This window comes from Amblyomma maculatum, chromosome 10 (assembly GCF_055883805.1).
Source record: "Amblyomma maculatum isolate TAMU_Amacu chromosome 10, ASM5588380v1, whole genome shotgun sequence".
Classification (NCBI taxonomy): Eukaryota; Metazoa; Arthropoda; class Arachnida; order Ixodida; family Ixodidae; genus Amblyomma; species Amblyomma maculatum.
The window spans coordinates 119,313,278-119,340,206 of record NC_139353.1 but is presented as its reverse complement, the minus strand read 5'-3'; the positions used below and the strand labels follow the sequence as shown (position 1 = coordinate 119,340,206).

Sequence of the window (26,929 nt, the reverse complement as noted above, 5' to 3'; positions counted from 1 at the left end):
AGAACAGCAGGATGCCGAAACCAACTCACCGTAACCGGCTTAGCAGTAAATATCTGCCAAGTTAATTGTCAATATCATACCATATTCAATGCGAAGTAGTTAGTTTCAACAATGTGCAAGAACAGGCTAGATTCGCTGCACAGAAGGGAGCAAGTACACCTGATAGTAAAAGAAAGAAAATCAAGGATATCAAATATATAGTGTGCAGATAATTATCGGAATAATTTCCTTCAAGATAAACTAAGATATCTGATGCTTTGCTTTATACCGAAAATGTTGACAAATATTTTTCTTCTCGCCAGCACATTACAGAAAAACAATATTTGAATTACAGTAATAACCTTGAAAAAACAAGTTATAGGTTGAAATGTACAACTGAAAAAAATAAAAAGAAATAGATATATATCATTTTTCCTAAGGCTTTATAATTCCATTTTATGGTTTTGTTGTAACTGAAAGCCGCTATATTCTCAGTTGCTTCAGATGGTTATTCTTGTTTAAGTCTGTGAACAGAAAATTCATAGATCTGACAAGGAACAATCGAAAGAACCTGAATGGCGGACACATTGTGCGCTGAATCGAATGCATGCTAGATGGCATGAGCATAGTACCAATATCCCGGTCATATTGTTCTGTTTCAAACCAATTGATGTAATTTTTAAACTTGTTTATTCCGAAGAAAGTAGCATTCTAACCTTATCTCTCATGCTAGCTCAGGCAGCTCTTAGATTAGGACAGCAGTGTTGAGGAAGAGCGGTCCTGAATCCATGCTAATGACTATTTCAATTACGTGAATTAAAAAGCGTAACCACACTGAATGCATTGTTGCGAAATGATTTCTCAAATACACAAGCATTTTCTTCTTAATGTATCTGTCACGGCTTCAAAAGGCTGCGAAAGCTGGGGCTAGCGGGGGGTTTCTAATGAACAATATCTTTAGTCAAGCGTACCTAGGAGGCAACTTAAAACACTACCTTTGATCCACTCGGCATCAATCGTGAGGTGGTAATCAAGGCTGCGAGCATGGCTTACCTGTTAGGAATACTGCTAGGAGTACGAAACCGATGATTCGCCTGGGCAGCATCCTCGCAGCTCATTGCACAGGGCTGTCCATCTCCAAATGCGCAGTTGTCGCATACCTGGCTCCTTTTATACGCCAATGGCGCCGCCTTCTTGAATGAAGTCCAAAGAACAGTAAAAGGGCTCAAGGAGGGAAACAAGCGGAGGGGTGAAGTTCGCCTACAGCTGCCTTGAACGAGCACGTCTCGTAATTAGTATGCAGGGGTAGTGTCTCAATCGGCCATTTGGAGAGAGGAAGAGAGAGAGAAAACAGCTTTGGGGTGCATGGGGCGCCGCAACGAGAAGCCAAATATCTGTTTGTGCGTGTATACTAGCGCCAATTTTTCTTTTTATCTTTACTTTGTGTTTCCTTCGGTCAGTGACACTCTGCAATGTTTGAGCATGTGCTATAGCTGAATAATTCTTATGCTCCAAAACAATTAGAGCCTGGTGCTGCAGTGCATTTTTTAAGCATCCGCTTGTAACAATGATTTGCCTGATGCAAACTCTCGTCCTAACGAGGGTGCTGTATGCCATGGTGAGCAAAAGAACACGGGCACACTCAATCTATTTGGTTGCAGCTTTTCGCCCGAGGTGCTTTCGTTCCTTTAGAATTAAACTAAAGCTCTCTATTCATTCATAATTTATACTACTAGCACATCGCGTTACAAGTACATGAGCAGTCGGTTTTCGTATAGGTTGCCCAGTTAGTTTCGGAAATACGCGATTGAAAATTTAGGAGTCGTTTGATAAAGTGACTTATATTTCACTTTTCTATTAAACTGGTGTGGTTCCTGGGCGTTTTAAAGTCCGGAAACATTATTTAACTTTATTATACAGCACAATATATCCTATGAAAAATGTTTTTCAAACAAATGATTCATGTAACATTAGCGGTGCGCATCTTGAACATGTTTTACAAACTGTTTTTTTTTTCTGTACTCTTTGGCTTGGTTTATAATTTTTAATGTCCCAAAGCGACTAAGGCTATGAAAGATGCAGTAATGAAGAGGTCCGCCAATTGCTACCAATTGGGTTTCGTTAATGTACAGTGTCAGAGCATAACAAAGGGGTAAAACTTTTTGTTGGGCTAGTTGGTGCATGTCATAAAATAAAGAATCGCCAAAAACGAATGATCACTAGGAAGTGGCACGGACAAGCGCTTGTTTGTGTTACTACGTGGTGTTCGTTCGTTATTGGTGCTTGTTTAGTTTCCAAGACATGGGTGCCTAGCTTTTCGCCTCCATCGAAAAGCAGTCGCCGCGGTTGGGATTCGATGCCGCTTCCTTGGGTACAGCAATAAAGCTCCCTTAACCAGTGCACCAAGACGGCGGGATTTTAGTCTGTACTCTAGGCAACTTATATCGGCAGCACGATTACACCGCGCGTGCTTAGGCGCTATGTAAGCTTTTATCATGAGCATGATAAGTGAATGTTGTGGGCTTCGATAAGTGGAAGTTTTATGCTACTAGGAAAACATTCTAAAGTCAATTCATTCTGAAGTCTTCTTTGTTTCACCATCGTAACAATCTCCTGTAGTTACACGTACTAATCGATCAGCAGATGGGCCCGTTGCTTTTCGCCTCCATTGAAAAGCGCCCGCCGAGACCAGGATTCAATCCTCCATCCTTGGGCACAACAGCCGAGTGCCCTAACCACCGCGTCGCAGCACAAGAGCGGTGACAAGTTTCAGGTAAGCAATTTGTGTCTATAATCACAAATACTTTGGATGAACATTTTTCTGCGTAAAGTTGTTTATTCTCCCAGCTTCGCCGTTTCCGAGCACTGCAACTAGGCCACTGACTCACGGCACAGATGATTTTGTTCAAGTTACGGTTCAGGGCAGCATGGAGCACTAGTGCTTCGCGCGCTGAAATAAGAGGTGAAAAAAAGATTCTTGCGTGACTTTCCATATCGCAGATAATAAAAATGCGGTTTCTGAATGTACTCTCCTGGTCTCTACGAATATGTCTTGTGTTTTCCTCGCTTGCCTCAAAATGTTTCAGTTTGTAGCCTTTAGGTCAAGCTAGTATATTATGCGAAGCATATTAACGCATGTTTCGGGCCTTCGCGCGACGCCCGGCGGTGGCCACCATTGACCCTGAAGTGGGCTCACGTGACATGACGTCACGTGATGACGTCACACCGGCTGCAGACGGGGCCTCATATCGCGCCGTCGGTCGCCTCCCGGCGGTGGCCACCATTGACCTTGAAGAGAGATCACATGATGTGACGTCACGTGATGACGTCACACCGGCTGCAGATGGGGCCTCATATCGCGCCGTCGGACTTCGCCCGGCGGAGGTCTCCACGCTTCGGTTCGTGCCGTCGCGCGCGACGCGGCGGCGGCGCCACCATCGCTGCATCACGTGATATGGGACGTCCCGCCAGGGATGAAGCGGCGCGCGCCCGCCGTCGCGTCAGTCTCTGTGCCCGCAACCGCGCCAGCGTCTTTGCGCCGGGCGTGTATGCGGTCAAGATGCCTCAGGCAGCTGCGTAACATGCTTCGCATCCACTGAGCTTAACCTTGATAAGCCTCCAATTTTTATACCGTTTATACGTCAACAAAAAGACATATTGGTCATTTTTTTAACATAAACTTAAAATGACTTGGGAATAAAACACCAATTCGATACTGCGTAACCTTGAGCTATGGAACTCTTGAGCTTCCAGCTGTTGGGAGCATGGCTGTTTAGCATCAATTTATTTTCCAATGTCGTGCTTCTATCGGCCCTTCCTATTGTGTTTAGCCTGTTTCGGATTATTAACTTGCTATCATTTTCAAGCGACACGACCTGGGCACACATTTCCTTCCACATATATTTATAAGCTATAAAAGTAGTACTCCTAACGTCACTATGAATGTTAAAAGGCATTTATCTGAAGCCCACAACTCTTGCATCAGGGACCAGCAGCTTTGAATACATTTCAGGGTATTGTAGGCGACGTATCCTTAATTATCAAGAGATATATATGAAGAGTTTTTACTCTTGTATATTTACCTAAGAACGTCAAAAGCGGCTACATAATTGTGCGAGGTAGACAAAATTTGGGCTAGGGAAAAAATCACCTTTGCGCACTCTGCTATAGACATTTTCGAAGACGTCATCATGCTATCTCGTGCTGTTCATTCCGTCGTTGGAGTGTAAAACATCATGTGAGCTCAGCTCTAAGCGTTCGCGCCGGAAAAACATTGAATATCAAGAATGATAGGGGCAGATAAGCCCTTGGTGTACATACGTCACCAGTTAAGAAAATTTGTTTCCATGAACCGAAATTGTTTTCGTCTGTGAATGATAGGATTCGCTGTGTACACTGTCCTTAGCGCACTTACACTTTATGTGAACCTACAGGCTTAAAATTTTGAAAAAAAATAATTCTTTGTTCTCATCCTGCTCGTGAGAAGCTAACGATGCATTTTTTTGGCCGCATTCAACTATTCGCAATAAAAGTGACTTTAAAGAATACAATGAACTGGCGTTTGCACCAAAGTGTTGCACTAAAGAGCCGATATGCACATTTTGATAAAGGCTGCTGGACGATGCTAGTGGCTTTTCATAACAACTGAAGAAAAAAAATTGGTCTTCTTTGCTGAGTGCCGCGTATGTAATGCAAGCTTCAGGAACCCGGACAACTGCGTCCGTTTACTTGAGAGAAATTATTATTCGGCGGTGACCGTCAATTTTGCAATTATCTGTGCACCTTTAGGAGAACTTCTTGTTGGGCTAGTTGGTAGCATATCATGGTAAATTTTATTGCGCCCCAGACTACCCAAACACACACACGCACACACGCACACACGCACACACGCACACACGCACACACACACACACACACACACACACACACACACACACACACACACACACACACACACACACACACACACACACACACACACACACACACACACACATTCAGCATTTCATTCAGCGTTGCCTGTCAAGACTGCTAATCATTCATTCTTTGCAATTCATCGTGTGAGGTGCTTAGCAAAGCAATATCTTCATCGAATCGCAGTTCACTAAGGTATTTTCCATGAATAATATTTCTTACTGTTCCCAGTCTAGACCTCTGAATACTTCTTCGTTGATTAGTGCTTGAGATATCTCATTGACTTTCCAGAAGCCTTCCTTTATAGAAGATTTTGTTTTCTTAAGATGAGTATGGGTACATTGTAGCCTTCTAGATTCCTTCCAGTATTTTCATATTCAGATCTTCAATGCCTATGTGAGTGCTGAAGTTTCGACTAAGTCAATGCCTTTTCGCAATCTTTCAATGCTATCTATTATGGTTGGCCGTCTTCCGAGCATTTTTCCATATCTATGTGATAGTATTGTTGTGATCTTTACGAAGACCTGCCTCACCCTATGGCTGATTGAAGTCTAAGGTTGGACCGATTGTATTAGCTGGTGCTTTTGAAAATATCTATTACGTAAAGAACAGGAGGCGCCATGGTCTATAATATTTCAAGGTCTAGACGTTCTCTTTCAATAAAACCTCAGCGGGCACCAATACGTGCTAATTTGCTGCCAATTTGCATCCCTACCTCTAATGATGCGCTCTTTTTCCAAAAATACGCACTTGGAATAGGCACTATGAACTTGTGGGGGGATATAACGCTCTATTGAAGAGACAATGAATATTGAGGGAATTTGTTCTCCTTAGAAGCGACGATATAACACATCAAAAAATGTCTCAATTGTTACGTGAACAGTACGGTCAGAATCAGAGATAAAAAGTAAACTAAATTTCCCGAGAAATTTATACTCGACCAAGCATTACAGAAACTCCTGTTATGTCCCGGTGACAAAAAAGAGCGATTTATCAGCCGGGCTAAAGTTTCAGTTTTAGAAAGAAAGTTTCTGCATTCGATCAGCATAATGTATTCGTAAAAACCATGGAAGAATTCCTGTCTCCGCTGGACAGGCCGCCATTGGAAACTGATACTGGAAACGTCCAACGCTAGAATCCTAGTAAGTGGAGCCTGTTTAGTTGTGCTGTTAGAGGAACTAGATTGTATGAAAGGGGACGTCATAGGCATTAGTGAGATTAGTTCGCCGAATGAGGTGTATTCTGTACTGAAGGACGGGCATGTACTGTATAATCTAGGTTTACCGGAGAGGCGAGAACTAGGAGTAGGTTTCCTCGTCAATAAGTATATTGCTGGTAATATAGATGAATTGTATATTATTAATGCGAGTGTGGTTGGAATAGTAATTAGGCTTATTAAGCATTATAAACTGAAGGTTGTACAGGCCTACTCACCTACATGTAGTCATGATGACCTGGCAGTAGAAAGCTTCTACGATGGTGCACTGTAGGCATTGCAGAAAGGAAAGACGAAGTATACTGTACTAATTGGCGACTTCAATACAAAGGTAGGAAAAAAGCAGGCAGGAGACCAGGTAGTGGGTGTCTATGGCATTGGTTCTATGAATAGCAGGAGAGAGTAACTAGTTGAGTTTGCTGAGCGCAGTAACTTAATAATCATGAATACCTTGTTCAGCAAACAGAAGAACCGAAAGTGGGCATGGAAAAATCCTAACAGTCAGAATAAAAACGAAATTGACTTCATACTGTGTTCCAACCCCGGCATTATGCAAGATGTAGAGGTAATCGGGAAAGTGCGATGCAGTGACCACAGGATGGTAAGGTCGCGAATTAGTCTAAATCTGAATAAGGAACGAAACAGATTAGTAAGAAAGAAGTCCATCCGGTGAGAGGGAAGGCAGAAGAGTTCAGTATATCGCCACAGAATAGATATCCAGCTCTAACCGAGGTAGACATCAGCCTAAAAGCAATGAGCAATAATATTAGAGATTACTGAGTGCGCTGTAGAAGCAGGCGGTAGGGCAGTTATAAAATATATCGGTAAGCAGTCTGAGGAGATGAAAAATGTGAATGAGAAAAGCCTGATTGTGATTGCTTTCAATCCAACATACCAGACAGAATTGGTAGAGATACCTAAGCTAGTCCATGGAGAAAACTGAGCATTCTGTAAAGAAGGGGGGAAGCCTTAAAGCAGTGAATAAAAAAATGAGTATAGGCAAGAATCAAATGTATGCGCAAAGCGACAAGGCAGGCAACGTCATCACGAATATGGACAAGATTGTCGAAGCAGTCAAGGAGTTCTATGTTGATCTCTACAGTAGCCAAAGTAGTCAGAACAAGAATATGTTTGGCGGTAGTTTAAAGCACTCAGGCGTTCCACCAGTGCAGACGGCCCAGTTAGGAAAGCATTGGAGAGGATCAGATAACTACAGATTTGTTTAAGGGCGGAGTCGGTTCCGTGCTAGAAAAACTGGCCGCCCTGTATATGCAGTGCGCGGTGTCATCGACGGTACCGGAACCGTGAAAGAACGCAAGCATTATCATATTAAAAAGAGGACGCTAAGCATCTGAAAAAATACAGACCAATCAGCTTACTATCTGTTACGTATAACGTATTTACTATAGAATCAGGACAACCTTATACTCCCACAAGATAAATAACAAGCTGGTCTATTAAATTTAATATAACGAATCTGTGGACGAAATATGTCAAAGGCGGCTGTGATTCAGAATAGCAGTGCAAGATCCACGAAGTATATTCGCGCTCTTTGAAGCTCCTGTAGGTAAATATCTTAACTCGTATACTTAGGTTGCGTTTGCAGAATTTATCTTTTTTGTTCTTTTAATCATCACTGTGCTTAGTCACTTCAGGTATATGCCACCCAGTCAAGAAATCACACCGGAAAGACACTCTTACCTATAAGAGCACAAATCCAAATACCTGCTTGGGCAGCATGCTTGCAGTTATAACTTTTTGTACCATCAAACTAAATCTGCAGATGTTGAAAGAAGCGGCTGCGTTTTTGAATCACCCGTGTAATAGATTTCATAAGATTGGAGGGATAACGAGTTGTAATGTCCATCGCGCAATACTCTGACAACATGAAGACAACGTCCCGTAAAGTTTCGCATGTTTTTTCCTTGCCTACGCAGTTAATACATTATCAAAATGCATAGACAGCACATCGGCCATCTTCTTGCACAAGAAAAAAGTTGGATGGAGGAAACTTCAGCAGCTGTTTCTATCGGTGAAGACGGCATTATAGTGAATGGGGTTGGGCAACTCGCAAGTTCACTGCTATAGATAGTGCAAGTGTCTTTCCTTAGCGACCGACTCTGTCTGTTCATGAACACTTCAGTGCTAATCTTATCGTCTATACAGTAGTGCTGGCTGAAGTACGATGTAAAATTTCACTGTCATTTTTTGCGATTTCATTTTTTTCTTGCGTTTTTGTGCTGGATACATTTTGCGTGAGCTCAAGCTCAACGAATGAAGCACGCCGCTTCAGCAGTTGAGATTAGGGGCTTAGCAGCGAGTTCTATAGCGGGTATATATGACAAAAAAGCTCGCGGGATAACATGAAATAGTTAAAACACACTGAACAGATTCTGAAAAATGCTTTACTGGTATTATTTACGTTCACTGAGTACTATAAAACTGGACAGCGGTACCAATAAACATGCTCAGCGGTCACTGTTGAGCAGAAGTCGAGCCTCTGTCGACAGCGGTAAATTTCACGCCAGAGCGAGAGCTTCGAAATAATGAATCGGAAGCAAACTGCACCCATTGGAAAAAACGTGGGATTGGAAAGAACGTTGGATAACTAGCTCGCAGCTGATATCATTTGGGATACTTCTGGGCGCATTTCGCGTTGCACAGAATGTGACAAAGCGGCCTACCAGGGTATTTGAGCCAAAACAAACAGTACACAGCTTTGCGACATTACTTCCTCCTAGAAAAAGAAAGTATCCAATTCGTGATCTAATATAAAATGGAAAGATGGCCATAAAGAAACAGGAGCCGTCAAATAAACATTATGAACGAAGACACAAAGCGTCTTTTATCACGCCGAATACGCCTTTTGACGAACGACATGAACTGTTTTTTTTTCATTGGTGACACTGTTGGCAAGCAGTAATTCTCCTAGAAACGAGTTTGCCAAGTCGATTAAGCACCTTCTACTCTCTTGAATACCGGCATGAATGTTTACAGTACGGGGTGGTAATTACCTGACTGATTGAAAGGACTACAGTACCTTTAACCGCTTAGCATAAATAACGTTCCCGGCAAGGTTTTAAATAACGTACGGAAATATGTGTCAGTGTTAGCTATCGCAGCGACGAACATCCTTCACTTGCATCTCACACAGGAGGTAGGTGATGTACTTTGCAAGTTAACAAATACCAACCTTTCACATGTGCTTTATATAAAACAGAGCCAACTGGCAAACACTAGACGCTGTTTTTATTTCTTCCCGCGGGTTATAAATAAATCTGGATAATTTTAAAGCCGCAAGCAATAGACACAATGTTGGTACACCGGCTGAAAATGTACCACCTCGAACATTCGTCGACAAAATGTTTCGACAAATCCTGCTAATTTATGCAATCGAGGCAAGCCTAGGCTGCTGGGTCAACGGTGGTACAGGTGGTCTATGGTAGCTTAGGTATCTGTGAGCAGAGTCAGCAACTCTATATTGTGGGTATACGCATATTACCGTAGTGGAGGACTTCGGAATAACTGCGAGGGCCTGGACATCTTTACCGTGCACGGACACAGCACAGCACATGAACGCCTCTCCGTTCCGCCTCCATTCACACGCAGCCGTCGGTGGTGGGTTCCGAACCGGGTACGCCACTTCAATAGCTGGGCGCCTTAACCCTGCGAAACCGCGACGGTGCTATGCCATCGAGATAAGCATGCGTGAATGTCAATAACATAGTTTTCAATGTGCAATCGCTCGACTGTCGTCATCGCATCGGCATTGCGGCTTATTTTGTTTCAGTTCGTTTCAGTATGAGCACAGATACCGAATTCTACTGATTTTTTTCGCACTATATCTGCAAGGGGCATTCCCTGAATATGCGCACGCCACGACTGAATCTAATTTCTTGTAGCGCTTATTGCCACAAAACTGGGCTTAAAAGTGCTGCCACAAACGACAATAAAGCTGCAGCTGGAGTTGTAAACATTAAATTGTGTTACCTGCGGTAAGGGTGTAAGACTCAAAAGGCCGCCCTCTTCCTACCTATTTGAAAGGCGGACGCACAGGCTCGCCTCGGATCCTGCCAGGACATCGTGTGGTAAGTTCCAAAGATCTCTGCGTAACATATATGCGGTTGGTCAGTTTGTCACATGGTGGTGACAAGGCCGTAGGTACCAAAAGAGGACACTTGCCTAATAACGATGAAATCAAATCTTTATAGGACTCACTTCCACCTGCAAACGAACTAATTAGATCGGCCACGGCGATGGCATCAAGCGCGCTCTCTGGTCGTCTAACTGGGGGCGCCCGTTTCATTTGTCGGCGGTCCATTTGAAGGCTGCGAGGAAATGTCAAGATAAAATAGCAAACGGTTACTAGCATACTCTGGAACACAGAAACAAGCGCGTGGCTGGAATCTTTCGATACATATCTCGAAGCGTCTTCTGCGACGAAGAAAATGACAAATCCGCCTACCACAACAGCGAACCTCAAAAAGCAGAGTACATCATGGATCTATGTGCTGCAATAACAATTATAAGGCCGCATTGGCGGCGGTTGAAAACAAGAAAGAGAAATTTGAATGTTCGCGGCATATTCCTCTTTTAAAAAACATATTGATCGTCCAAGCAACAGAGAGAGCAAAACCTAAATATTAGAAAATTCAAACATTTCGTATTCTTTGACGCATGTAGTACTGCTTTTGATGTGGCACATGTGGATTTCTGGCCACGCCCTGCATCGGCGGCATTTGGTCGAGCCGTCCGGGATGGCTTCGTGGTCAGGCTGTCCGGTGCGGCGAATGAATCTATGGGCCGAAGTACCGCTGCAAGTTTTTTACTCGGTCCGCGGTGCGTATTGCCGTCTGGGCCCACAATTGGTCTGCCGGCCTGTGCTCTGTCACGTCGTCGCAATTTATCGTCAGCCGTTGGGGCGTTGCTGGTCTTTAGTGCGCGGCCGGGCGGGTTGTCGTGGTTCCACTGCATGCTGGGGGTTGGCGGTGAGGCACAGCTTCTCCTCGCCGATTGCGTGTGCCAGCATTGCGTCGAGCATCGTTGTGGCTTCCATGTCGCGTTCAGCGTCGACGTATATGGCAATCATGTCCACAAACATTTTGTTGCGACGCTCCTAATGTTCATTTACCTGAGAACGGTGCGAGGTTGTTCGTCGATGAATTTTATGATGGTTCTCCAGGATGTCTGGAGTCGGCTCTGCCGTGGATGGCCGTCCCCTGTCTATGATGGGCACTTCTGGGGCGCACTGTCGCAAGCGAGTTTGTAATAAGAGAGTAATTAATCATTGAACCCTGACCGTGGTTCAAATCCCGGTGCCGCGCAATTCTCCACCGGATTTAAAAAAAAAAAATCCGCGTGTCGATGGAAATGCATAAACAGGTTTGGGGTGCGACCTGATGCCGGTGAACACCTCAGACAACGCACTCCCTCACCAGAACAGGAGTTGGCCACCCTGGTGCAGTAATTGGCCGCAACCTCTCATGATTAAAATGCACTCTGCTAAAGATTTCTATTTCCGCGTTGAGCTCCAAGGGCTGCTAAGAGATAACCCTCGTAAATTTTGGCGCTCTGTTCTACCCTCAAACACTTCCTCCACCTCATTTGTTATTAATGAAGAAATTGTGACTGACCCTGTTCAAATATCTTATGCATTTAATGCCTACTTTTATTCCGTCTTTGCACGTGATAATAACATGATTCCACCTTTCAGTCTTCCTAATCATGATTATTCTATCTCAGATATCATGGTTAGCACTCCGGGGATTTTAAATCTTATCTTGTGCCTTGACACAAAAAAATGCGCTGGACCGGACTGTATCCCAAACACCTTTCTAGCACGTTATTCCCTCTGGTCATCTCGATATCTCTCAATTATATTTCAAAAATCTCTTTCCACTGGCATTGTCCCTTCCTCATGGAAACTCGCCAATGTACTCCCTCTCTATAAATCCGGCAACAAACAACTGCTTTCTAACTATAGGCCGATCTCTTTAACTGCACATTCATGTAAGATCCTAGAGCACGTTATTTATAAACACATTATGGAATTTCTTGAGGCAAATAATCTTCTGTCCAGAGCTCAACACGGGTTTCGTAAGGGGTTTAGTACAGTGACTCAGTTAACCGAATTCGCACATGAGATTCTTCTCAGCATACACGCCGGTAACCAAATCGATGCTATATTCATCGATTTCTCAAAAGCTTTCGACACGGTCCTTCACTCTAAATTGTTATGCAAACTAAAAGTAATTCTCAATAACTCTCAACTCGCTGATTGGATATCCGATTTCCTCTCACACCGCTCCCAGTCTGTTCGCTTCAATTCCGTCGATTCTTCTTTAGCCGATGTTACCTCAGGTGTTCCCCAAGGCTCTGTCCTTGGCCCTTTGCTATTTTTGCTCTATATTAATGATTTACCTGACAGTATAACCTCCAAGATCCGTCTATACGCCGATGATTGCGTACTGTACCACACTATCAACTCTGTTAATGATCACCTCCTTCTGAATGAGTCTTTTGGTATGTTCCGTGACTGGTGCAATACGTGGCAGATGAACATCAATTTCAGCAAAACAGTAGTCATGTCTTTCACCAACCGCCTATCATCTTCTATTTACGACTATGCATCACTGCAAAGGGTTCATGAATATAAATATCTTGGCGTCGTTTTTTCTCATAATATGCAATGGTCAAAACACACCGATTACATCACAGCTAAAGCTCTTAAAAAGGTAGGTTACTTACGACGCACAGTACGGGATGCTCCTAAAGAAGCAAAATTGCTCATGTACAAAACTCTAATTCGCCCTATTTTTGAATACGCTTCTAATGTCTGGAATCCATACAAGCAATGTGAAATCGATCAAATAGAATCTGTGCAACGTAAAGCTGTAAGATTTATTTTTCGCCGCTACGACTTTCATTTTTCACCCTCATCTGCGATGTCTTCCCTAAACATAAGCCCGCTTGCATCCCGCCGAAAAACTGAGTCCTTAAAACTTCTTCACTGCATAGTTCATTCTGCTAATTGCCTTTCAGAGGGTAAGCATATCTCGTTTTCAAAACCATCTGCAACCAGGAGCCATCACGATCTTAATATCCAACCTTTTTTTGCCCGCACTAACGTTTTCAAATACAGTTTTTTTCCGCGCACTGTGGAGTGTTGGAATTCTTTGGATGGCAACATTCGTGCACTATCAATCTCTGATTTTGCGTCGGCAATTGAGTCGTAGCATTGTATGTTGTTTTTCTAGCGTTTATATTTGTAATGCTTGTATGTACTTTTGTATGCGTGGAATTGTTCCACATTTTGTACCCACTCCTGCTATAGCCCCTTGAGGGGCTGCAGTATTTTTCAAATAAAAAATAAAAAATAAATAAGCTCCACAAAACCCCGGCCCTCAGTCACCAGCGGCTGCGGAACAACTGACCACGGCGGCGGTCAGACCTGTGACGCAGCAGGGGGTGCTAAGAAAGCCTGGCTCCGCTGGACAGGCCGCCATTGGAAACTGACCCTGGCAACGTTTAATGCTAGAACCCTAGCTAGTGAAGCTAGTTTAGCAGTGCTCTTACAGGAACTAGAAGGCATGAAATGGGATGTCATAGGACTTAGTGAGGTTAGGAGGCCGAATGAGGCATATACTGTACTGAAGGATGGGTATGTATTGTGTTATCGAGGCTTACCGGAGAGGCGAGAACTAGGAGTAGGTTTGCTTGTCAATAAGTATATAGCGGGTAATATAGATGAATTCTATAGTATTAATGAGAGGGTGGCTGGCATCGTAATTAGGCTTAATAAGCGGTATAAACTGAAGGTTGTACAGGCCTATGCACCTACATGTATCTATGATGACCAGGCAGTTGAAAGCTTCTACGAAGATGTAGAATCGGCAATGCGAAAAGTAAAGACGCAGTATACTGTACTAATGGGCGACTTCAATGCAAAGGTAGGGAAAAAGCAGGCAGGAGACAAGGCAGTCGGTGACTATGGCATTGGTTCTAGGAATAGCAGGGGGGAGTTACTAGTTGAGTTTGCAGAGCGCAATAACTTACGAATCATGAATACCTTCTTCAGCAAACGGAAGAACCGGAAATGGACATGGAAAAGTCCGAACGGGGAGACTAAAAATGAAATCGACTTCATAATGTGTTCAACCCCCGCCATTATGCAAGATGTAGAGGTAATCGGGAAAGTGAGATGCAGTGACCACAGGATGGTGAGGTCCCGAATTAGCCTAAATCTGAAGAAGGAACGCAACAGATTAGTAAGAAAGAAACCCATCAACGAATTAGCGGTGAGGGGGAGGGCAGAAGAGTTCAGGATCTCGCTACAGAATAGGTATTCAGCTCTTACTGAAAATGGCGACATTACCCTTGAGGCAAGGAACAATAATTTCAGAGATATCATTACTGAGTGCGCGGTAGAAGTAGGCGGTAGGACAGTTAGAAAGGATACCGGTAAGCTGTCTAAGGACACGAAAGACTTGATTAAGAAACGCCAGAGAATGAAAGCTTCCAATCCAACAGACCGGATCGAATTGGCCGAGATATCAAAGCTAATCAATAAGCGCAAGGTGGCCGATATAAGGAAGTATAACATGGAGAAAATTGAGCATGCTGTAAAGAACGGGGGAAGCCTTAAAGTGGTAAAGAAGAAATTGGGCATAGGCAAAAACCACGAATATGGATAAGATAGTCAAAGTTGCCGAGGAGTTCTATACAAATTTCTACAGTAGCCAAAGTAGTCAGGACCGTAACGAGATTGTCGGTAGGGAAAAACATTCAGACGTTCCACCAGTGACGAAAGACGAGGTCAAGAAAGCATTAGAAACTATGAAAAGGGGGAAATCAGCTGGAGAGGATCAGATAACTACGGATTTGGTGAAGGACGGGGGGGATATCGTGTTAGAAAAACTGGCCACCTTGTATACGCAGTGCCTGGTGTCATCGACGGTACCGGAACCATGGAAGAATGCAAACATTATCCTCATTCATAAGAAAGGGGACTCTAAGGACCTTAAAAATTACAGACCAATCAGCTTACTGTCTGTTACGTATAAGGTATTTACTAAAGTACTTCTTAATAGAATCAGGACACCCTTAGACTTCAATCAATCAAAGGATCAAGCAGGGTTTCGGAAACGGTACTCTACTATCGATCATATCCATACCATCAATCAGGTGATAGAACAATGCTCGGAATATAACCAGCCCTTATACATAGCATTCATTGATTACGAAAAAGCATTTGACTCAGTTGAAACCTCGGCGGTGATGCAGGCATTGCGAAATCAGGGGGTAGACGAGCCGTACGTGAAAGTGCGGGAAGATATATACAGTGGCTGCACAGCAACCATAGTTCTGCATAAGGAAAGTAACAAAATTCCCATAAAAAAAGGTGTTAGGCAAGGAGACACAATCTCCCCAATACTATTCACAGCTTGCTTAGAGGAAGTATTCAGAGACTTGGAATGGGAGCAGTTAGGGATAAGGATAGATGGAGAATATCTCAGTAATCTGCGATTTGCTGATGACATTGCCTTGCTAAGCAACTCGGGAGATGAACTACAAACAATGATTGATGACCTAGACAGGAAAAGTAGAAAGGTAGGCTTGAAAATCAATATGCAGAAGACTAAGGTAATGTTCAACAGCCTCGGAAAGGAACAGCAGTTTACATTAGGTAGCGAAGTACTGGAAGTAGTAGGCAAATATGTCTACTTAGGACAGGTAGTAACCGCAGATCCCGACCATGAAAAGGAAATAACAAGAAGAATAAGATTGGGATGGAGCGCATTTGGCAAGCACTCACAGATTATGTCTAGCAGCTTACCGGTATCGCTAAAGAGGAAAGTATATAAAAGTTGCATCTTACCTGTACTCACCTATGGGGCTGAAACGTGGAGGCTAACCAAGAGAGTTCTACTTAAGTTGAGGACAACCCAGAGGGCTATGGAACGAAAAATGGTAGGGGTAACATTAAGAGACAGGAAGCGGGCAGAGTGGGTCAGAGAAATAACTCAAGTTATCGACATTCTAGTGGAAATTAAAAAGAAGAAATGGACATGGGCAGGACATGTAGTGCGAAGAGAGGATAACCGATGGTCGCTTAGGGTAACAAACTGGATTCCAAGGGAAGGTAAGCGCCGCAGGGGGCGGCAGAAAGTTAGGTGGGCGGATGAGATTAAGAAGTCCGCAGGGGTCAAGTGGATGCAGCTAGCACAGGACCGGGTTAAGTGGAGAAATATGGGAGAGGCCTTCGCCCTGCAGTGGGTATAGTCAGGCTGATGATGATGATGATGATGTTTCATCGTCCGACGCCACAGTATCTTCGTGCTTAAAAGAATTTAATTGTTTGGAGTGGGTGGTGGTGGTAGAAACACTTTATTGCCATTTGGAATGAATACTCGGGGCAAAGCCCACTGCATGGCACTTGAGTGCTCCGTTGCTATATGGGAGACACCCTTATAAGGCAAAAGAAAGTACTTGAAGAGCAATTCTCCTCATAGCACTGGAAATGATCGTCCGTTGGTCTTGACTTGAGGTGCTCTTCATGAGAGACTCCCAGTAGGACTCTGCTAAGTTCGGTGATGGGGGATGAGGAAAGGTGGGGCATGTAAGAAGGATGTGTAGGAAGTGCCCTGGTTTGCCACAGAGTCTGCATGATGAGGAAAACTGGTCTGGGCATCGGGCATGTACTAGTGTAGGTTATGGAGCAGTCTGGGTCTGCAAGCTTCACCAGTGTACGGCCTGCGCCGTGAGAGAGGGAGTTGGGGTTATATATTCCCCTCGTTTGTCCCGGTAGTACGAGAGAATATCGTGGAAGGAGAACAGGCGCTCGGCCTGTAGAGGGGTCTCTATTCCTCTAGCCCGAAAAATAACCTACAGCACAACGAGGCAACTTGTTTCTTCTGGCATTTAAAATATACAGATGGTGACAAAGACAACGTAATCACTGCTACTGTGTATGGACATGGATACCATCATTCAGCTGCAGATGCTGCATTGTCGTCATATGGTTATTTCATTGTTTATGTTTGCATGGTTTTGCCTCATTGGCATTACCGTGCTATCATAATTCTAGCTAAATACAGGATCTGCAAACACTTTCCAACTTTCCTAGTAGGCAAGGATGGGCATGGTCACACTTCCATCATCAACAAAATGCACTTTCTGGGCCATGCGTAGCAGAAAAACTTCCTCCTTAAGTAGGACTACTTCCTCATTGAAATTTGTAATTATCATGGTTCTTAAACGGTGCATAAGTAAAAACCTGGCTTTCTGCACGTGTGCCTGCCATAATTCCAGTGCTTTCCTTCTCCCATTAGACATGTTTCAATGCACATTCCAATTCAACTGCGAGAGGTACGGGGATCGATACCCCGCACCTCCACCAAATGAAATGTGGATTTAATAGATGGGTTGAACATCTAGCGCTGCCAGTAATTCGGGCACAGCAGGGTCGAATTGCCAGCCACAGGGCACAGCTTCAGCTCGAGAGATGGGCGCCGGAGACAAGCGATGATGATGGCGATGCCGCAGCGTTTTCTGTTCTTTTTCTTCTTTACAAAAGATATATCTGCCCGACGGGGTGGTGCTGTTAATAGGGTACTCGACTGACAAGCCCAAGAAAACGAGATCTTATCTCAACCGCAGCGGCCGCTTTTCGAAGAAGTAATGCAGACGGTTCAACTAAGCTAATCACAAAATGTCGTGCAGCATTACGGCGTTTTGACAGGAACACGGTTGAAGTGTTTCTCATATATAAACGTTATTTTGAGGTGTTAATCAGGTGGCCACGCTTCCAGATCACACATTGCATTTCTGCTGTGGCACTAAATGTTCCGGAAGCACTAAAACATCTGCAGTGGAAAAATGCGAAAGCCTGAGGATTGCTGATGCAGATGGTACATCGCGTGCCCCTTGTCGGACAGAACTGGTGAGGAGTAGGGGTGGCCGCTGCTGGCCTTATTGGACTGGGACTGGTAGGTTCCCGCCGTTTGCGCCGGGGAGGGGGGGGGGAGGGGGCTAGTATGCTACCGGTGATTCTACCTGCAGTAGGCCGCAGATGACGGCTGCGGCGACGCGTGTCGTTTTCTCTCCCGCTTCTTTTACTGCGACAGTAATACTACGCCAGGTCTAACCGCTTGTCACTGTGTGTCATGTCCGTGGTCCCCTGTCAGTAGCTGCCAACTGCGGTGTCTCGTTTCACATGCATTTGACGGTTATGTCAGAATCAGCTTGCCAGGACCTTGGCATTTCCGTCACCCCTATAGGCCACTAAGGCACGTTCATACGGCTTGGTTAAAGCAGGGCTTTATATGTGGGCTGGAGAAAAAGACGAACGAGAAGAATAAGGAGAAGGGGAAGAAGAATGCTCGGCCAACCGATGCTATTGCTTTTGTTCTATATTCGGTTAAGCAGCATTGAACCCTTCTCATTTTTTCTTTCCTTCTCTATTTTCTCCTCTGTCCGCTCGAGGCAGCCCAGGTGGCTCAGCTACAGACCGAGTAGCAGGCTCTTCACCGGCGCCTTCACTGACAGTGGATGCGGTTGATAAAAAAGAATAGCATCACCATTTACAAAATTGGATTTATTGCCAGCTATAGAAGAAGCGAACGGTAAAACTCCACCTGGACATGACGATATTCCTTATGAAGTCTTCAAGAATTTAGAAGGAGCTGCAGTTGACAGCTTGTTGGATGTGGTAAATGAGCTATGGCAAGGAGGAGACATTCCACTCGGCTGGAAGCACTTGGTGGTGGTCCCAATACCAAAGGCTGGGAAACCATCAACAAACCTAGAATCGTTGCGGCCTATCTCGCTAACACCCACAGTTTGCAAGATCTATGAAAAGATGATAGCCACGCACCTGTCATGGTGGTTGGAAGGTAATATAAAATACTGTGTTCGACAAATTGAGTTCCGAACAAACCTTGGCACAGAAAAGGGACTGGTTATGATCGCTGAAGAGGTGATACACGCGTCGCCTTATAGCCACCTAGTGCGCACTGTAGTGGATACCGACGTGGCAAAGGCATACGACAACGTGTTACATGCCAAGATTCTTAGCAACGTGGCATGTATGGGCATTCCCTTGCAGGTTATAGAAGCAGTACATAATCTGCTTAGGACAGGACGTTTTCTATCCGGATAAACGGAAAACAAATTGGCAATTACACCTCGAACAGAGGTGTGCCACAAGGGTCAGTGTTAGCACCTTTGCTATTTAATATCGCACTGATCCCATTGGCGTGAAAATTAGCCGAAATACCAGAAGTGTGCTTCATGATATACGCAGATGATTTCACGCTTTGGTCTGTTCATAAACAACTTGAGAGACAGAATCGGCATTTGCAAGAGGCTTTAAATACCATAGCTGAGTACGTCCAATATGCAGGTCTGGAATTGTCACCTCAAAAGTCGACTTACATTAATATTGCAAACAAGAATGGAAGAAAACAATTGGCAACGCAAAGCGTCACCCTAAATATTAGAAATCAGGCATTGGAGGAGGTGGACGAGTTGAGAGTTCTTGGCCTAGAAATTCACAAATCCGGCAAAGGAACACAATGGCTTCATAAGGTGGAAAAGGTAGCTGCGACTTCCTTAAACTTGATAAAACGCATTTCGTCTAGGGGAGGAGGAGCTCAAGCGGACCTGATAAGACTTCTTGTACAATCGGTGCTACAGCCGAGGATACTATGCCAGGCCCAATTCCAAAGATTCACGTGGCGGCAGTGGGCGAAATTAGAATCAATAAATATAAACGCAATGCGCACTATCACGGCCTTACCAAAACGTACCCCTATCCCTATTCTCGAAGAGCTTATACGTTGACAGGAATTAATTGAACAACGAGAGGCAACAAAGGATATGAAGCGAAAGTACGTTATGCCCATAGCATCCTTGTACAACGAAATGGCAGTTCAAACACCACTAATGGCTGACCTACCTCCGTGAGAATTCACGACTATTACGACAAACAAGACCACTCGGCTTCGTCGCAAAGAAAAGCTGGCATCTCAACCTCTGGTTGATGCACTTCCAGGTACCTCAATTGCATATACGGACGCATTAATCATAGAAAATGGCGTAGAACAGCAGCTACTAATTCAACACACAGGGAATTGAAGGTACATAAAGAATATGTTTCAGAATACCCGGACCCGCTTGTGATGGAACTCTATGCAATCCGCGATGCTATAGAGGCCATAAATAAAATAGATTCCATAACAGACGCCCACATCTATACAGACTCCTTAGCCACCATAAAACAACTGAAGAAAGTAACAAAGACGCTATGTGTAACCCAGGAAATCTACGCACTCAATAAAAAAGCAAAGATACCTATCCAGATACATGGCAAACAAGACGATGCTGAGAACGCTGAGCAGAGAAAAGTTGACCACCTCACACACGAAGTTCCAAACACTAATGCGCCCTCCATCGACCAGAGCTGCATAAAATCGTCAATTGGAAGTTGAGAGGACCCTGCGGGCACCATCCTTTTGTCTGTAAGTGGCATGTTCCCATTTTAGAGTCAAGTGTGCCAGCCATGGTGCCGACACGTTAACTCGAACGCCAGCCGCTTGGCCTAACTAAGGCTTACCGAGGCCCCCGGTTCCACCAAGTCAGCCGTGCAGCAGCAAACGGGAGGTATGAATATGGCTGTGCAAAGGCGCAACGCCAAAAAGTGCGAGATCAGCGCAACGGATTCACTGTACTCAACAAAGAAATGGACACGGAAAGCCAAGCTCGCCTGAGAAGAGGTGAAAGTGATAAACGGCCCACCACCATCACCGAAGCGCGAAGTCAAAACCAAGTAGAGACGCCGATCGTGTCGATTCAAATGAAGCTTCCAGAGAATGGGTAGAGAATCATGTTCCGCCCAAAGGGAGGCATATGGTAGTCAAACAGTGCGATGGACCGACCATGACTGAAGCCATACATGCAACTGCGAAAATGAAATGGAACAAGGCCTGCCAGCGCATCAACAACGTGAAGCAAGGAATATTTGTCTTCTTCACCCCAGCATGGACGCAATAGACAAACTGATAAGCCACATACACCTGGACATTGAAGGGAAAGCATACAACTTGACCGTTAGCTGGCCGTACCAGACGACTTCTCGAGAGAAGTCTTCCACGGAATAGGATTCAGTACATCACTGCAAAAGAAAAAGCAGGGGATAGCAGAAGAGAAGGAGAACCCCAAGGTGCTGGAGATCAGACGACTAGGACAAAGCAAGACCATAATGCTTGCATTCACCACACAGGAGGTGCCGATAAAAATCAAAGGCCTAGGTGTCATCCTGAATGTTACCTGCCCAAGAAAACTTATTACGTACGCTATATCGCGGAGAACCGGGGCACCACTCCGAGGTATGCGAGAGCAAGAAGGAGAAGTGCAAAGCTGCGCCATCCCCAGCCCAACCTAGGGAGACGATTGCAACCCCACCTGCAAGCGGTGCCGTAAGGCGCACGCCACCCGTGACAAAACCTGCAAGGTCTTCAGAACAACATACATGGTTAAGAAATGAAAATTGTGGAAGCTCCAGCAACAGGAGGAGAAGACCAAACTACCAGAACAATGCTGCAGGCGGGATGAGAGCAAGACGGGGGCCACGAGCAAGGAATCACTCCGGTCCGCATCCTTCCTGTACCTACTGCAGCAGGCCACCACCACCACCTCCCCCAAGAAGCAAGGGGCACCACCCACTAAAAAGGTAGGCTGGGAAGCTGGGAATTCCCATGACTCACAACATAACAAAGGAGCTCAAAGAGCAAATTAAACAACAACACGAAATGAAACAGAAGCAGGCGCAATGGAAGCTTTACGAGGAGCAAACACAAGCTCAGATGCAGCAGCTCCGTAATCGCGTTATCTGCTACAAGGAGGACAACGAGCTAAACGTTCAACTCAACTCGAAGAGCATCAGGAGGCCATGGACAATAAGTCGTCAGAAACAGAGCCAGAGGTGCCAGCACCACCAAGGAAAAAGCGAGTTAAAAAGACTGAATCAGGCCTTGAGAAGGCCCAGGACAGTGTAGACAAACGCGAGGTAGACATACAGCAACTCAAAAAGGTACAACAGGCCGCCTTTTCTACTCAGCGTAACGCGGAGAGGATAGACCATCTTTTAACCCAACTCCGACAGCTAGTCATCCCAATGGGAACTAGAATGGACCAACTGGCAGAATAGCAAAACGAAAACCTTCTGCGGTTGCATCATGGCGAGACTCAACCCTAGGGCAAACACAAGATCGCATTGGAACTGTAGGGTCTTCAGAAAAAACACGTTCTTAAAGACTACCTTGCGAGCCGCGATGGTCCCGATGTCATCACGCTGTAAGAGTGGGAAAAATGCTAAGCTTAAAGGACGCAAAACGTGCCCAGGCCGATCGCCAAACACTCAGATGCTACCCTGGTGAAGAAAAATATCACCGTCATGCAGCATGAGCTAGGATGCACGCAGATTGACTACGTTGTAACGGATTACCACAAAGGCGGAAAGAATGTAGCCTGCTAGTCCTGAACGTCTACAGCTCTCCTAAACTAAGGAGAGGCTGTGGCTGCAGGGAGCTCTTTGCCAAAGTGCAAGCATTGGCACAAGGGCAGCAGCATCTTGCAATCGCAGGGGACTTTAATGCGCCACATCAAGCATGATGATACACTCACTGCCAAATAAAGGGGAAATATTTATAGGATACCATGATACAGTGCAATTTAAAACTTTTTAATGATCCCCTCGCACAAACCATGGAGGGGAAAAGCGGGTCACACGACACCTCACTCGACCTGATCATGATTGGAGCGGACATGGAGACTACATGGCAGAACATGAGAGAGAACCTAGGTAGTGATCACATACTCATAAATACCGTTGTCCGAAACGGGGTCAAAGTCAAATGTGAGAAGAAAACTGTCAAATCCACCAATTGGTAGTCCTTCCGCAACAACGCAGAGGTTTGCGGGGAGATCACCTACATAGCTGAATTTACCAATGGCATCAAGCAGGCGTGCAAGGAGGCTGAGGAGGAAATACAATTAGATGAGGAACAAAAATGGGTTGATGACCTCATGAGACAATTGTGGAAAAAGAAAAAAAAGAGGGGGAAACATAGCTCATGAAAAAGGGGGCCACCACAACCTGAGAAGGAGATTAGCAGCTGTCAACAACGACATTGAAAGCCATGTCCAAACACTAAATAGACAACACTTGTATGACATCTGCGACAGACTAGATGTGCAGACAAGCTCCGCCACCACCTGAAGACTACTGTGACCCCTCATGGACCCAGACAACACCAAAGCTGAGACCAGGAGAAAAACGCGAAACCTAGCACACAATTTTCGAGGGTCGGAGGAAGATATTGTTACTTATCTATATTCGCTGTTCGTGATGAAGAAGTGCGACAGACCTCGAGAAGACGACGACGCACAGGGTTGTGAAATCGGTGCTCTGATCAACGTTAGTTGTGCGGACAGCTTTCGGACTGTAGATCTTTGATGTAACATCTCTTGGTGGAGGTGAATCGATTCGATTCCCTGTCACAAGCTGGATCTCCGCAGCGGCCGCCACATTGGAACCACTACAATGACTACAGATGCCTCTACCTCTACAGCCGCCGCACCTGCTGTTGTAATGGCCCACCCTCGTGACCCCAGAACCTTCTGCGGGACCGACGACGTCGACGTAGTCTACTGGCTAGCCCTATACGAGCGCGTGAGTAAGCACAATCGGTGGGATCCCACACTAATGCTCGCGAATGTAATCTTCTACTTGTGTGGGACCGCACGGGTGTGGTTTGAAACCGACGAAGACGACATAACATCTTGGAATATCTGCAAACAGAAGCTACACGACCTGTTCGGAAAACCTATTGGCCGCCACATCGCCGCCAGAAAAGCGCTCGCCTCTCGCGCCCAAACGTCTACGGAGTCTTACCTCACATTCAAGACGTCCTGTCTCTATGCCGCAAAGTCGACCAAGGCATGCCTGAGAAGGATAAAGTCGGCCATATAGTAAAAGGCATTGCCGACGATGCCTTTAACCTCCTGTTATGCAGGGATTGCTGCACAGTCGACTCTGTGCTGCAGGGCGGCCGATGTTTCGAGCCGGCCAAACAGAGGCCCATATTTCACCGCTTCGACCTGCTGCCGAACACGGCTGCTAGCTCCTCCTGTATCATCTCTCGAATCCTCGACCGCCTGCTAACGACAGCACTTTGACACGCATTGTCCGCCAAGAGCTTGAGGCAATGACTCCCGCGGCCTCACTATCGCATACACATGACAACACCCTGGCTGCTATATCACTTATTAAGGCTGTTGTTCACCAAGAGTTTGCGAATATAGGCCTCCCTTCTACCAGCGCCACCTACACCATGGGTTCAAGACCTGCCCCTCCAATATTTGCTACTGCCTCAACCAACGTCGGTTTCACTCCCCGATATTGGCACCGCAACAGAAATGAATAGCATACCCATGACAATCACCCCTTCTGTTTTACTTGCTATCGCGTTGGCCACATTTCCCGTCATTGGCATAGCCGCTGGTACACGCCGTCTCATCCGTACACCTCGTCGACCACCGCGGAGACTATGCCCCTCGCTATTCCTCACCTCGCCCCAACCAGACCCGTGCTGACCCCGGTTCAACTGTCCGGGTTGCCAACCGTTCACCATCCCCGCAAACAAGATGTTCGCGTTCTCTTTTTGCTTGCCGCAGTTCGTCACCATCCTATTCTGGCCACTTACCGGAACACTAGCCAATGCAGCTCCCGGATGTGACACTGCATTTATGACGTGGACCGTAAAGCCTGTGCTGACCCCCTGCCCTACAAAATAACCGTATCGACGTCCTTGTGGAGGGAGTTCCTGTTTGTGCACTGACACAGGCGCCCAACTGTCCGTTCTCCGCTCCTCATTTCGCCGTCACCTCAAGAAGGTCCTTACGCCAGCTGTCTCGTCCAAAGTTCGCGTCGCCAATGGTAGTCCTGCTGCCGTGGTTAGCATGTGTACGGTGAGAGTTACAATTGCTGACCGTCATGTCCCAGTGTTGTTCACTGTCCTACATGAAGGCCTTCATGACGTTATCCTTGGCATTGACGTTTTAACAGCCCACTCTGCCCTTACTGACAGCTCTACCGGCCTACTTCGGTTGGACGTTCTGCTCTGCTCTGAAGACCCCTCCTGCTCGTCCCGCCTTCGATCAGCACAGTTTAGCCGCCTTCCTCCTGAAACTGCCATTTACATCCCTATGTCGCCATTTCCACCCATCCCAGATGGCAACTATCTCGCTTGTCCCATTACTGATGTCATGCTGCCGCGGCACGTCACCCTTCATCTAATTGTGCACATCTCCCAGAACCGCACCACTATCCCTGTCCTTAACATCAGCTTTTCAACTCAAGTTCTGCACGAGGGAATTTCATTAGCTACGCCATCCCTGCCAACACCCCTTAGATGTCCACGTCGCACCCTGGTCCACTTAACAGCATGATTGCAGTGATTCGCCGCTCAGTTACACAAGCTTTTTCTTACCTACAGTGCCCTTTTTGACTTCGGTACCCGCCCATTCGGTCCTACTACAGTTGTCAACCACCGCATTGACACCGGGGCCGCCAGTGCTATTCAGAAGCGGCCCTATCGTGTTTCGCTTGCCGAGCGACGCATCATTCAAACGAAGGTCAAAAAGATGTTAGCGAGGTAGATTTTCGAGCCTTCCAGTAGCTCCTGGGCATCCCCTGTCGTGTTGGCCAAGAAGGATAACTGTTGGAGATTCTGCGTTGTCTACCATCATTTGAATAAGTTAACCAAAAAAGACGTATATCCTCTTCCGCGCATCGACAACGCGCTTGATAGTTTGCATGCAGCCAACTGCTTTTCATCCATTGACCTTCGTTCCGTCTACTTACAGATTTCTGTCGGCGAGAGGGGCCGTGAAAAAGCAGCGTTCATTACCCCTGACGGCATCTATCAATATAAAGTTGTGCCTTTTGGCCTTTGCAATGCCCCAGCAACCTTCGAACGCATAATGGACTCGTTGCTCAGAGGCTTCAAGTGGACCACTTGTTTGTGTTATCTTGACGATGTAATTGTTTTCTCCTCTACATTTTACAGCCACCTCCTTCGCCTTTCTGCAATCCTATCGCCTTTTCGCCGCGCCGGACTTGAACTAAACTCCAAGAAGTGCAGCTTCGGTCACCGAGAAATCAAAGTTCTTAGTGAGCTGGTTTTTGCTTCCGGCGTTCAGCCTGACCCTGACAAGATTCATGCCGTCCAAGATTTTCCCACTCCGCGTTCATCCAGCGATGTTCGAAGTTTGATTGCCTATGTTCATATTTCCGACGATTTGTCCCGAACTTCGCCTCGCTTGCTCGTCCTCTCACCCACCTCCTCAAGAAAGACGTTTCATTCTCTTGGGGCCCTGAACAAGTTGCAGCTTTCTCGAAGTTTATTTCTGCCCTCTCTACTCCACCCGTCTTGGCCCATTTAAACCCATCCGCCAATACTGAACTCCGCACCGACGCAAGTGGCCGTGGCATAGGAGCTATACTCGCTCAGCGACAACACGGCCGTACAAGGATGATTGCGTATGCGAGCCGCCTCCTCTGAACACCCGAACAAAATTATTCTATCACAGAGCGAGGGTGCCTGGGCTCTTACGAAATTCGGCCCTTATTAGTTTGGCCACAATTTTACTGTGGTAACAGACCATAATGCCTTGTGCGGGCTTTCCTCTCTCGAAGATCCTACTGGCCGTTTGGGGCGCTGGGTGCTACGATTACAAGAATATGCCTTTTTCGTCGTT

At 45.7% G+C, this 26,929-nt stretch overlaps 1 protein-coding gene across 1 annotated transcript in view; it reads right to left on the bottom strand.

Moving 5' to 3' along the window:
• Positions 1-18,990, bottom strand: part of LOC146177330 (uncharacterized) — a 30,074-nt gene extending 11,084 nt beyond the window's left edge. The window contains exon 1 of the mRNA XM_084581526.1: positions 18,984-18,990. Within this exon, the coding sequence (XP_084437652.1) occupies positions 18,984-18,990 (7 nt within the window). The remainder of the gene's footprint in view (positions 1-18,983) is intronic.
• Positions 18,991-26,929: the final 7,939 nt, after the last annotated feature.